Genomic DNA, 14,652 nt, shown 5'->3' on the forward strand with positions numbered 1-14,652 from the left:
TATTTGATCAATTATTTCCTTTATAACTTGCGATTGCAATGTTACTTTAAGTTTATGTTTAGACAGTAAATGAGAATGTAGACCTTTAGTTGAACCACCAGCAATTTGCAATATTTTTTTGCATGTACTAACTTTGCACATGGCTGTTTCATCTGTTCCTCTTAAGAAATGTCTCCATAACAGATTTGTGCTATTGAATTCAGCGTAGTTCGTCATGATATTTACTTAAGTTCAATTTTTTTTAAAGTTCTAAAGTTCTTAAATTATTTCAACTTATGTTTCTTTATCAAATCTGTTATTCTAACTGAATTTGTTACTGTGAAAATGATTACCACTTTAAATAACTGCAAAAAAAGCTTATTTACTTAAAAAACCTTCTGTATTTTGAAAACTTCATTAAGTTAAACCGTTGCACTATAAAGCGAAAAGCTCAAAAAGTGGCCATAAGTGGAACTTTTTTAATGCACCATTTTTATTTAACTTTTACAGCTTATTAGAAAAAATATCAAATGATAAGAAAAATATATATTTTGGTTCTCTCATGTCTACTATCCTAGTCAGAGAATTGGAAGAATAATTTAATAAAAACGTTTCTTACTTTACAAAATTTTGAGTTTTGGCCGCTTTTTGACAATTTCGCTTCACTGTGCGTTGTTGAAAAATTTTTGAGAATCACGCATAGATTTCATCGCATAAGAATTGTAAGGTTCTATCTAATTTTTGCTGTTGTGAGAATTTAACTTTCAACTTTTCTTAGTTAATATGTTTTTATTCCTGTCATTTTTTATAATTTCAGCTATAACTCTTTTTTTATTTATGCTTCATAATTAAACCGATAATATTATTTATAAATATTTTCAATTTTTTGTTTTTTATTATTATGAATTGTTAATTAAAACTTATAATATGAAAAAAGCAGATCGAGCTCTTTAATTCTGCGACGATGAAGCCGAAAATTCAAAATTAAATTAAATCATTGCAAAGGAGAATACAGCTATGAAATAAATATTTTACCAAAGATTATATTTACTAGACACTTTATAATGTACAGATAATTTAATAACTTAATCCCTATTTATCTTTATTTTTCTTTTATTACATTCCCGAAATCCCAGGAAATTTTTGTGAGAAATCCCGGGATTACGGTATCAAAAATTTGCATGGAATCCCGGAATCCCAAAATCCCGGGATTGCCATCCCGAAAATAAAGTTGTAGCGACTCGCTACAACTTTATTTTCGCCAAAAGCTAATTTTTTTGTCTAGAAAATGAAGCAACAAAGTCCATTTTTGCAAATGAAGACTTTATAATATCAGCTTCTTTTTAACAGATCCTACATTTATACCACCTTCGAGCAAAAAAAATACTTGGGGCCTAGTGTTTATGGTAAAAAAAAAGGTGATTTTTGAAAAGTATGGGATGCCCTACCGCACACTCTTTCCCGGGTATCGGGAAAAATTTAACATAAAAAAAATTTACAAAATGAACTATACTGATCAATAACATTCAATGTTCGAAAACCCCTGACTAATTTTGATAACAAATTTCAATAATATCATTTATAAAAACGATGCTAAGCTAATGTCCGAATCTGATCCTTGCTTTGGTGGTTTTAAGATAAATAAACCAAAAATGATAGACTAAAATAAATTGCTTTACATTCAGATTATGTTATTAACAAAAAAGAGCAATAGTCTAAATGTCATTATCTAAATGTCATATCGTTATCTTATGGTATTCAAGTTGATCAATTACATCTTGTCAACAGAGGTTTGTGATGTACTTAACAGTCTGACACAGGAAATAGTACTAGTTGTCATTTTTTATAAAAACTTTAATTAAAGTTGGTAGCCAATTTTACTGCCTAAGCTGCACAATTGTTTACAACCCTTGTGTGCCTATGTAGTCATGGCAATGTTGGCTTTTAGCCAGAATGACAAATTTTCATCTGGAAACATACAAGAGTTGCTAGCATTGAATTGTTGGTCTTTATCTCAAAGTATATATTCCAAAGAGCAAAGCTTCTCACAGGGAGTTGACTTGACATAATGATTCTTGAAACTCTAATTCAACACAAGTTACAGCCAAAAAGTGGTTAATGCCAATACAGCAGAAACATTTGATATGAGGATGGTCTAGCATATTTTTAGGGGTCCATAAAGCTTTACATGTTGAATTAATTAGATTTAAGGTAAGGACAGAAATCATCAAGGGAAGAAATCCAGTCTGAAAGTTGGAAGGTTGGAAGGCCACAGTTTTTGAGGGGTTGTGAGAGATCACTTCCTATCATCTGATTGATCCAAAATTTTTCCTGAGTAGTTTAACCTCCTTAAATGAGAATTTGTTTATTATAATATGATTAAAAATTACTTTTTATATAAAAAAAAGGCTAGTAGTCTCTATATAGGCTCTACACACAGGAAGAAACATGATTTCTATGGTTTTCATCCTAAATGAAGTTCAGGGAAACCAAGGATTTTAAAAACCTAAACCAATTATACTTTTTTATGAAAAACAAATACTTTATTTTAATGAAAATTAGTGCTTATAACAAGTAATTACAAAAATATATTTGCAATTTTCATCATTTAAATTTAGATAAAATTCCAAGTCTTGCTGACTTATTTGGCAAGAAAACAGAGAGCGGAACAGAATATGAAATCTTAGGCTGTAAAGTAAGCAATTCCAAAGATGGATGTCTCTGGAGTTTTATACCTGATGACTCATGTCAAGAGAATTTGTCACTTACCAAAGTTTATAACTTGCTGGCAAGCAAGTCTGCTGGTGACAATGATATTGCTAGCATAACAAAAGTATTTCCTCCTGGATCATTCAAAGTGAAAAAGTTTACTTTAGGCACATGTGGTGAAGATGATGGAATGGTGGATTTCATTTGCAGTTCAACACAGCCTTTTGACATCATAGAAGAAAAATTAAAGGTTTCATTTTTTTTTTGTTCTATGGTAATAAGGAATCATTCATTTTTCAAACTAGTATACATTCATATTGTAATCAACCATTTTTTTTATCAAAGCAAGAGTTAACTGAACTTAAACTAAATGGTAACATTTTCACATTTTGGCAAAGCAATAGAAAATAATTCAAATTGTTTTAAATGTACAATATCCCAGCCTAATTTCTGGTATTTTTTCCTTTCAATTAATGTCAATGTATTCATGATAACAAAGAAAGTATAAGTTTTGTAAGTGTTTACAAAAGCCATACAAAATCTAAAAAAAAATCTGTTATTACTTTTAGTAAATTTGTACTTTATATAAGTCAAAAATTTGGGCTTTTTACTCATTTGAAATGTACTAAATATTGTATGAAGAACTATTTATTCTATTATTTCAGGTTGTCAAAGTTGATTTAAAGCTCAACTTTAACTACAATAGTTTGAAGAGTTCATTTAATTACAGAGATATTGAGTTCACTTTGAATGGAGAAGTTCAAATTGGTACACAGTCATTAAATTTGGAACTCATTAAAGTTAAAAATACATTATCAGAAATGTTTAAATTATCTTCCAAAGCCATTAAAGCTGCGGAGTTCTATCAAATATTTTCAACAAAAAATACTCAAGTTTTTAAAGAAAATAGTGAGGAAGATGATAGTACAAATAAAGAGAAAGATCTTGTTAAGGCTGGAGGTATGTTTTCCAATTTAGTTATAGAGGAGCCTTTGATAGGTGGCTCAAGAAATGGAGATGGTAGATATGAGCTTGTAGTTAGTGGTAAAGCAACTGGTATAACTGGTTTTGGTGAAATTAAGGCATTTCTTGTTGTTCAAAAACCAGCGGATGGACCAACTGGAGTTGCTATAGTTGCCTCATTGAAAAATGTGCAACCACTCAAAGTTTTATCGCTAATAGTTGGAAAAGATATCAATAATATTGAGATTATTAAAGATGTTGAAGTTGATCTTGCTGTACAGTATGCAAATAAAGATATAACTGAACTTGGTGATCCAGAGCTTGTTAAGCTGATGAAGGCATCTGTAGAGAGTGGATTGGGTCTTGTTAAAGGTGCTATAATTGATGCAACTTTTCCTATTAAAGAGATATTAAAAAAGACTGGAACAGCTGCCAATTTAGAAAATATATCAAAATCTATTTCAATTCAAATTCTTATTAAAGACAATAAGGTATCTTTTAAGTTCCCTGATGATTTGTTCAATGATGGAATGAACATATTGGCAGCACTTGTTCCAAAAGCAGTTGAAATGCTCCAAAAGTATATTTTTAAGTCTGCTTTTAGTATAAAGTTTGAAACATTTGATGTAAATGTAAAAACAAAAGAAGTGGATATTGCTTTGTCTGTTCCAGATGATGTTGTGATCAGGATATTTACCCTAAAAGAAGTTTACTTCAAAATTTTGTATGATGTCTCTGGTAATTTTGAGTTTAAACTTAATGCAGCATTAAAGTTTGCTAAAGCAACTGCAAAAGTTAGCATAGAAAAGAAGGGAAAAGTGTTTGAACTATCAGGTAAAAGTTGTAATGAAGATGTTATAAGTAATTTCTTATTAAGCTGTTTTTTTACTTAAAAAAAAGTTAATATTTTTTCCTACTATGACATGTCAAGAAATATTTCCATTTATTATTAGGATCAGTAGCTTCTTTGACATCTGAAGAACTGATGCAAACATTTGGTTCTAGTGATCTTGTTAAAAATGTTGAGTCAAAATCAAAATCATTTAATTTTGGGATATGTGATCTTCAAATAACTGCCACTTTAGGAGAAGGAGGGTTACAAGAAATTCGGTATTGATTCATCATGGTTATAGGATATTTCATTTTAATATATATATAAATATATATATATATATATATATATATATATATATATATATATATATATATATATATATATATATATATATATTAAGGTGTCCCAGAAAAAAAATTTTTTGAACTTTATATTGTGTACTATGTCAATCCTTCTTATTTGGTCCCAGTAGACCACCATAAAAATATCCGAGCTCAAAGTCACTGTTTAGCTGAAGAAGGTGTTTTAGAAAAAACTTGCATATAAATTTTAATGAGTTTTTTTTGTTTATTGAAATGTTCAATATTTTTATAAAAAATTCAAATTAACTTAAAGTTAATCATCCAATTCATTAGTTCTGACTGCTATTCTTACTGCAACTTTGAAAATATTTTATAATTATTTTATTCTTTGTTATAATTGCATTGTTTTAAAATGTTTTTTAAAATGAAATACTAGGGAATACAAAAAAAAAAAAAAAAAAAAAAAAAAAAACAGGTGGTGCAAGAATTATTAAACTTTTGTTTGAAAAAACTATATTTCAAAAATAAAAATATAGGCATAATGTGATTTTTTTATCTAAATATTCTTCAAGTCTTGTTTAGTAGCACGTTTAGACACCTTCTGCCGGTTGTCTAAAACCACCATCATTGTGTCTTGGAGCCTGTCTTCGAAATGTGTCCTTCCAATGAAATCCTGCACCAATTTTATGTGTCTTTCAGCCCTGTCATTAACAGCTGCTAAATGACGTACAGTGGACACAAATGTGTTGAAAGATTTATTATTGAGATTTTTCTCAAAATTTGACATTCCTTCTTCTTTCCATGAGAGAATGTCATCTTTGGTTGTATCAAGATGGAGAAAAAAGAGATCAGACTCCTGAGAAACAAAATCTGATATCTTTGAGAGGAGACAGACCTGTGTAAAAGGTTTTGGTTGTTCTTTGTCAAAGCTCTTCATCTCCGGAACATCATTTTTTAATAATTCCAACTGTTTTAATAAGTGCTGTTCAGCTAAAGTTCAGCTGTTCAACTATTTCAGCAAATGTTTTGTCATTTTTGTAGGACATTTTGACTATGTCCCCTTTCAAACGTCTTTTCAAAAAATTGAATCCTCCTTTACAGCCTTTCTAGGATCCTGGCTAATTAACTTGAAAATGTTTTCCTTGTGTATAGAAAACAAAACATTGGCTTTGTCTAAGAAGTCTTGAGTATCTTGGCTCATGGTTTCTTTGCTCATCTCTAGGGTTCTCATCTTTAACATTTTTACATACTGGGTGTACAGAGCAATAATTCTATTCCTAAATATATATATCTATATATATCTCTATATATATCTCTATATCTCTCTCTCTCTCTCTCTCTCTCTCTCTCTCTCTCTCTCTCTCTCTCTCTCTCTCTCTCTCTCTCTATATATATATATATATATATATATATATATATATATATATATATATATATATATATATATATATGTATATATGTATATATATATATATATTTATATATATGTATATATATATATATATTTATATATATGTATATATATATTTATATATATGTATATATATATTTATCTATATATATATATATGTATATATAAATATCTCTCCCTCTCTCTCTCTCTCTCTCTCTCTCTCTCTCTCTCTCTCTATATATATATATATATATATATATATATATATATATATATATATATATATATATATATATGTATATATATATATATATATACATATTTATATATATATATTTATATATATATGTATATATATATATATATATACATATATATATATATTTATATATATATATATATATATATATATTTATCTATATATATATGTATATATAAATTTCTCTATATATCTATAAATATACATATATATATATATATATATATGTATATATATATATATATATATATACATATGTGTATATATATATATGTATGTATATATATGTATATATGTATATATGTATATATATGTATATATGTATATATGTATATATATGTATATGTATGTGTATATATATAGGCATATATATACACAGACACACACACAGCTGTCCTCTATTTAATGTCTGCTAAACATGTCAAATAAGATTTGAAAAATTAAAGAATTTAATTTCTTTATTCTCTGCTGTTTTACTATTTCTTTCAGGCATAAATTAGTGTTAAATGTTTTTAATATTGCAAAATAAAAGGGGCTTTAACTATATTTAATGGGACTCTTTGAACATCAAATTATAAATAAGTTTCTTATGAAGCTTTCTTGAAATTTAAAAAAGCACCACATGTTTTCTAAAATTTAAGAAAACATGACCTAATTTAATGTTTAAGAAAGCACCAAATATTTTCTTCATAAGATCCTTTAGAAGAAATGACTTGTAATATGCTGCTACAATAATTATGAGTTTTCTTTTTGCAAAATGTTTTTGTTAAATTTTGTTGTAAAGTTAAATTAAGCTAGCTTTTTGAACTAAAATTCTTTTGGAGCTATGAAAAAACTCTTGTTTTTAGTTTAATTGGTAATCCCATATTATTCAGTTGGGAGGGAATGCAGTTAGAGGGTTTTCTAATTCAGGAGGGTAAAGACAACAAGAGATATAAAGCTGCTCAAAAACCTCTTTCCACTTTTAAAAACAAAGATGTTGCTTCTGTGCTAAAGGATGGTGAATCTGAGCAAATATATATGACAGATACAAAGAAGAATACAGTTGAAAAAAGTTCAGTAGAGTTCAGCTCATATAAAATGGGATTGGCAGTTCTTATGAAAAACATCAGAGTAGATTACATTATACAACATCTTTTTCAAAAAACTGTAATGGGAACTAATTGGATGGTAGATCTCAATATGGGTGAGTTTATCTTATAACTGTTTTATTAGTCAATTAGTCTAGAGTTCTAAAGGAACATAATCACTTTCACCAATCCTTTGTCTGATAAAAACTTGACAAAGTTTATGAAAATAACTAAAAGGACACTTTTAACAAAATGTTTAAAAAGTTTTAGTTTTATAACATTTTTTTAATAAAATTTTTGTTAACTTATCTGATGAAAATTCACATATTTTCAAGTGCAGATGTATAGTACACATGTATATTTAGTACAATATTATTAAGTCTATATTTGTATCATCTCACAACTCAATATTCTCACTTTGCAATGATTTTTAGTTGTAATGATTTTTGTAGTAATGTATTTAAAAAAAAAGTTCAATATAAAAATTCAATATAGAAATTCAATATAAAAGTTCAATTTTTAAAAAAAAAATTCAATATACTCATTTCTAATGTTTTATTTCAATAAAATCTTTATTATGCTTGTTTTAAAAATGTTTAAATATTTCATTTAGCCTTGATTATTTCTAATACAGACCAAAACAAGTTTAAAACACCAGAAATTAAAGATATGTTTATTAATGAAAGAACAGGTACTTTAATACTTTGTAAATGTTCAAATTTTTAGTTTTTTTGTTGTTGACTATTTTTCTCTTACAATTTTGCCTAATCATGCAAAAATTATGCAAATCAGCATTAATTTTTTCTTGCTGATTATAAGCAACAAGAATAGAATCACTTGAAGGTAGTTTTGCCACTACTTTTAGTATCTGAGTAATCTAGTGATTTTAAGTATTTCAGTTTTAAACAAGAGTGTACAATATAAGTATTGTACATAAACCAACTAGCATTTGTGCAAATGAATTTTTCACCATCTTTATTCACTTTTTTATTTTGATAATACCCTTTAATCTGTTCAAAAGTTCAAAAAACCTTGTGTAAGCAATTGTTTAAACTTTATTCTTATTTTGAGCACAAGATCGTAATAATTGGTACTGAATGTATGTGTGATGGTTTAAAATGTTTGTTCTTTTTGTTTTTCTTTCAATCATAGTGTATATATGTAATGGTATTGCACTTCATAAGTTTTTGAACCAGGACAAGAAATCTATGAATTATGAAGGTACTAGGGCCATCTTAAGGCTATCCAGACCCAAATTAAAGGCTTTTTCTAAGTTTTTAAAAATGAAATAAAACAGTTAAGTGGTAAACATTAAAACAATTTTTGAATTCATATGTTGTTTTTGTGCTTTTTTTTTTCTTGAAAACTCATCAATAATATCAAGATCAATTTTGAGAAGAATCTCAGATTCAATCAACATTAAGGACAGACAGTTCAATCATTCTTGTAACATGCTAGAGTGGAGCTTATTTTTGATAAGTTTTTGTTTTAAAAATGATTGCTGGCCAATGCAATTTGAGACCATTGAAAGAAAAGTTCTTAAGAAATTTTCTTTCAATGGTCTCAAATTGGTGAAAAGTTGATTCCATGTTGTCTCTCTTTAGTGTTGAATAAAATTCAGTAAAATTGTTCATCTTTTGAAATGTAATATTTAAATAGCTGGAATTTTAAAAAAGTTCACGTTTATTTAAGTCTTTTTTTAGTTTTGAGCAATGATTTTTTATTTTAATTTTGGCGATTGTTCCAAAAATTTCATTGATTCTCTCATGTGCTATGTGATTAATTCTCTCATATGCTATGTGGTTGATTTTCTCAATAAAAGGAAAGTATGTCTCAATCTTGAATTTAAGAATTCCCTGAAATTCAATTTCATTAGCATCACCATTAAAAAAGGTCATATTGTTGCTTCCTTTTTTTATTCTTTTTGCATATTATGTGTTAGGAAGCATCATTTTGGCTTTTTTTCTTGTATTCCTCAACCTGATCCTTAAGTTGTGAATGAAATGTAAAATGGTTTTTAAAGACAAATTGCAGCACCCAGTTAAAATTCTCTTCCTGAAAAGTCTTAAATGCTTTATTAAAATGATAATGAATACATTTCCAGAAAATTGTCAAAAAAAATTAAGTATTCATTTCTTAATGAGATTTTGAACATTTTGAATTTCTTTTGTTTGACTTCTGTCTTTGATAAAAGATTCTTTTGTTTTTTAAATCTCATTATAATTTTTATACAAGCTACTCACAGCATCTGCAAATGCTGACCATCAAGTTCAGTTCCACATTTTTAAACTGAAACACCTAGTAGAAGAAAATGCCCACTCAGACTCAGCACTCCTTGTATTTAGTCAATAAAGTCAATAAAAAAGAATGAGCTCTTTCTGAATATTTCTCCCATGTACTTCCTTTTTCAAATAATGTTATTTCTTTTGTTATTTTTGACAATTTCTCATATCTACATAGCTGGATAATAAATTTCTGCCAAAAGATTTTTTACATTTAAATGAAAAAGGCACTATAGTTATTTCTTCTTCAGAAAAATTCATCTTCAAATTTTGACAGATTTAGCAAAATTCCAGCAGAATATGGTAAGTTTTTTAGATGAAGAACCCCCATGTCCATGAATGTTAGTATTTAACTAGCAATCATTTCAAAACAATGTCCATATATTTAATAGATTTGTTTTCTAATTCTCATTAAGTTGATGAATTGAACCTTGTTTTTTTTTCTATAACTTGATTATTGATTTATGTGTTTACTGAAATTGAATTTCTTAACCCCATGGCAGATAGGAAGACACATAAGTTTTTTAAAGGACAAATTCCATTAAATGAATGCCCATCAAATGCTTTTCAGCAAGCAAGTGCAGCAGGAAGTGATTTTTGTTTGTTTAAAAGGTATTTTACTAGCTCAGATTTCTTCATTTGTGGTTCATCTGATGCTGCTGATAGAATAGATAGAGGTTGCACTTCTGGCTTAAAAGTTATGCATAAACAACCTCTCTAAATGGAAATCTTTTAATGAACCACCAATTTTTACATTGCTGTCTGACATGTCATCTTGTAGAAAATGTTTCCAATCACCTAAATTACTTTCAATTTTAAAATTCTTACACAATCTGGTTATTTAACTTTTAATTTTTGTATATAATCTAATAATTATTAAAAAATATTATATATTTCCACAAACTTATTTGTCACATAATAAGAAAGTTATTTGCTTTTAAATTTCCTGTACTTGCTATTCACAAAATAATAATAATTCAATACCAAATTTGTCCGAGCAAAACATGTCATTTATCCAATAATAACACTGTACAACAACGAAAAAAAAAACGGAAATGCCATTGACACTACCTTATGTATTTTTATTTGGAGATTACGAAAATGATGTCCGTTTTGTTGTGTGACCCACCAATTTTGTGTAAATTCACATTTTAAAATTTTCGATTTTCACTATGAAAGTTGTCAATGTGATTTTTAATATATTTATTAGCAGTTGTTTATGATTTATTTATTAGCATTTCTTTATCATACACCTATTTGCATTTGTTTGACCTTGTATTAGAGTAAATGTAAGTCTGTTTTATTTTATATAAACTTTAGTTAGCCAAGTAATATATAGATATAATACAGTGTATATTGAAACAAGAAATGCCCAGAACTTTTAAAAATCAAGCCGACAACTTTTGCTACATTTGTGGCAAACTGACTTTAAAGAGATGCAGATGAAGATTGACACCACATGTGAAAAAACTGTATGAACTATACTTCAGCAACCAGGATAAGAACTGGGCGCCTCATGCATGCTGTGTGAGGTGGGCTAGTTCACTATCTTCGTGGGCAAACAGGACTGGTGGAGGACCAACATTTGGGGTGCCAATGGCGTGGCGTGAACCCCAAAATCATTGTTCAGATTGCTATTTCTGTTCTGTTAACATATCAGGTCGCAATTCTAAGGGTAAGAAAGCTATAGTGTACCCAAATCTACCTTCAGCTATTCGTCCTGTTCCTCATTCGGCTGAACTCCCTGTTCCTGAACCTCCATCGGAAATCCCAAACACGGACAGTTCTGATTCAGACGAGGATACTGATGACGATGATAGTTACGAGTTGCCAGAAGATACAGAGCATAAACCCCACTTCATAACAGGATCTGACCTGAAAGATCTCGTTCAAGATTTGTATTTAAAAAAGCAACAGAGTGAATTACTGGCTTCACGTCTCCAGGAGTGGCATCTGTTGGCTGGTGATGCAAGAGTGTCGTCATTTAGAAAGCGATTACGGGAACTGCAGCAATACTTCTCTATGGATGAAGAACTTTGCTTCTGTAATGACATCAGTGGATTGTTTGATGATCTAAGAGTACAATACGATTCATCTATGTGGAATTTGTTCATTGACGCATCACTTTATAGTATTAAGGCAGTATTACTGCATACTGGAAATGTACTGCCTTCCATTCCCATAGCACATTCGGTAACCCTGAGGGAAAGCTATGTGAATATATCACTTATTCTGGACAGAATTAAATACAGAGATCACAGATGGTCCATATGTGCAGATTTGAAAGTTGTTGCTATACTAAATGGATTGCAGGCTGGTTTTACTAAGTACATGTGTTTCCTCTTCAAATGGGATAGCAGGATGAAATCAGAACATTATATGAGGAAATGTTGGCCACAACGAGAAACATTTGAGGTTGGTTCCCATAACGTCATTCATGAACCTCTGGATAAAGAGAAGATCATCTTGCCCATCAACCTTGGAATCATCAAACAGTTTGTAAAGGCGTTAGATCACGACAAACCAGCATTTCAGTATTTGCAGACCACATTTCTTAAAATCAGTGACGCCAAAATTAAAGAGGGCATTTTGGTGGGCCCCAAATACAAGAACTGATGCTGGATGACACGGTTTTGGGAACGATGGATCAATATGAACTTGCAGCATGGGATGCATTCAAACGGGTGTGCCAGGGATTCCTTGGAAAACATATTGCACCAAATTACGCTGATTTGGTAGACAGATTAATTGCATCCTATCAACAACTGAGTTGTAACATGTCGCTGAAGCTCCACTTTCTTCATTCCCATCTTTCCTTCTTCTTTGTCAATGGAGATGTATATGATGAAAATGGCGAGCGCTTTCATCAGAGTATTGCCACAATGGAAAGCAGATACAAGGGAAAGTGGAGCCCCGTCATGCTTGCAGATTACTGCTGGACTTTGCAGCACGATGAACCCGATGCAGCATTCAAACGCCAGGCTAAATACAATTAAATACAAGTAAACAGTTTGTGTTAAAAGTGATAATAAACATGTTCATACACTTATTCATATGTATAGAAAAATGCATCTTACATTACAACTTTAAATCGTTATTTCAAAAAATTGTGATGTGCTACAGCATAACTGATTACATATTTGGAATCAGCACGTCTGAATTAATAAAGATAACCTAATTTGGTTCTTATTTTTTTCAAAAAGTTAAAAATTGTTGTACAGTGTAATTAAATTAGCTAATTATAAAATTAAACTAATTAATTTACAAAATCATGTAAATTTCCTAGGTTTTATTAGCGGTAAAAGTAAAAAATATATAGAATTTCTTTTGAAGAAAATTCTCTGGGGTTGATACTGGTAATCTTAGGATTATAGGAAAATGACCAAATACTGGAATCCCAGGCTTCTAAGCTCTAGTAACAACATTATTATTATCATTAATTGTTGTTGTTGATATTGATTACAATTTTAGCATTAGAATGAAATAGTTTTCAGCTTAGGACTCATTCAAACAGAACTTTTTTCTTATTTTTAGGAGTTTACTTTAGCGGAGAGCTAAGAATTCCAGAGGATTGCATGAAGAACCCACTTTGTGAGTTTGCAAAGAAAAAAATGAAACCTGGAGCAAAGCTTTTTGTTACAGCTGGTTTTAATAGTGATGGGTTTAATCTAAAAGCTGGATATAATGGAGACTCTCTAGAACTGCTAAATAGCAATACAAAAGTGATAACATTAAACTCTGCATATTTTGATCTGTCTATTGGATTAAAGAATGAATTCATGTTAAAAGCAAAGCTTACCTTAGAAATTCCTGAGAAATTAATATTTAAAGGTATCATTACAAATTGAGCTTTTCAATCATGTTTAAATGTATTAAAACCTTGATAAACTTCCAACCACATTGTTATTAAAAAATTATGTAAAAATTAAGATGAAAGCGTTATATAAAAAGATTAAACTGTTCTCAAGATTTCACTTTCAAAATTAAAAAGTGAAACTTTTGAGATTTTCTCATATCTAAAGTTAATATAGAGATTTAACTTAATTAGAAGATTAGTTTAAATTAATTAGTAGATTAAGTTTGTTTTGTAAATAAAGACATAAAGAAACAAAAGTTTTATTGAATTATTTTTTAGTTGGAATTGGATTGTCAGGATCTGGTGCCCTTAAATTCTCAGCAATAATGACTGGAATGTGGGAAAAGCCTTTTAATTTAAATTATCTTGCAATAGGTAACACTGAACTAAATGTTGCACTTCAACCCCCAATGTTTAATCCTCTTGAATTAGGTAAGACTTTTGTTTGCTATAAAACTTTTTATTGCTATATTTTAGTTTAAAATTTAGTGAAATGATTATAAAAATGAATTGGGTGCCCATAGTTTCAAGACAGATTTTAAAAATACAATTTCTCAAAAGTAGTTGATCTACTTAACTAAATGTTTTTCACATCTGATAAAAGATTCGAAATTGAACTGCAAACTTAAGTAATTAAGAAGAGGCTATAATATTTAATGCTCTAAGAAGGTCACAATATAAGATTATAATAATAATAAAGTGTCTAGAAATGAGGTGTTTTTTCTTGGGTTTATAACAGCATAATCCTGTTGGAAAAGTCAGAGACCATCCTTGAACTTTGTCTTTCACCAGGATATCAAACAATTCTTGATTATTCAAATATACAGCGTCCACCAAAAGTAAGAGACACACATATTGAAACTTTAAAAAATTTTATGATATGCTACTGACTATTTCAATATAAATACAAAAAAACTATAGATTTAGATAAAATGTAATTGAAGTATAAAATATGGTATATCAAAAACATATCAGATCAGTAATTGATGGCATATGAATTGTTC

At 28.9% G+C, this 14,652-nt stretch overlaps 1 protein-coding gene across 16 annotated transcripts in view; it reads left to right on the forward strand.

Moving 5' to 3' along the window:
* The window catches only part of LOC145186483 (uncharacterized), a 37,961-nt gene that overhangs the window by 5,963 nt on the left and 17,346 nt on the right, over window positions 1–14,652 (forward strand). For 12 of the 16 annotated variants that reach the window (XR_016454858.1, XR_016454859.1, XR_016454860.1 and 9 more), the window contains exons 3-9: window positions 2,598–2,938; window positions 3,354–4,485; window positions 4,605–4,761; window positions 7,289–7,626; window positions 8,124–8,201; window positions 13,327–13,623; window positions 13,928–14,080. Coding sequence is in view for 5 of the 16 variants with exons in the window: in XM_090095490.1 (XP_089951616.1) it covers window positions 2,598–2,938; window positions 3,354–4,485; window positions 4,605–4,761; window positions 7,289–7,626; window positions 8,124–8,201; window positions 13,327–13,623; window positions 13,928–14,080 (2,496 nt within the window). In the remaining 11 variants the exon portion in view is untranslated. Of the gene's footprint in view, window positions 1–1,217; window positions 2,191–2,597; window positions 2,939–3,353; window positions 4,486–4,604; window positions 4,762–7,288; window positions 7,627–8,123; window positions 8,202–13,326; window positions 13,624–13,927; window positions 14,081–14,652 lie in introns of those variants that run through there. The other 4 variants (XR_016454867.1, XM_090095492.1, XR_016454868.1 and 1 more) reach the window with 3 other exon arrangements.

This window comes from Hydra viridissima, unplaced genomic scaffold (assembly GCF_058129835.1).
Source record: "Hydra viridissima isolate aposymbiotic clone 2 unplaced genomic scaffold, HvirCarnegie_v1 scaffold_8, whole genome shotgun sequence".
Lineage (NCBI taxonomy): Eukaryota > Metazoa > Cnidaria > Hydrozoa > Anthoathecata > Hydridae > Hydra > Hydra viridissima.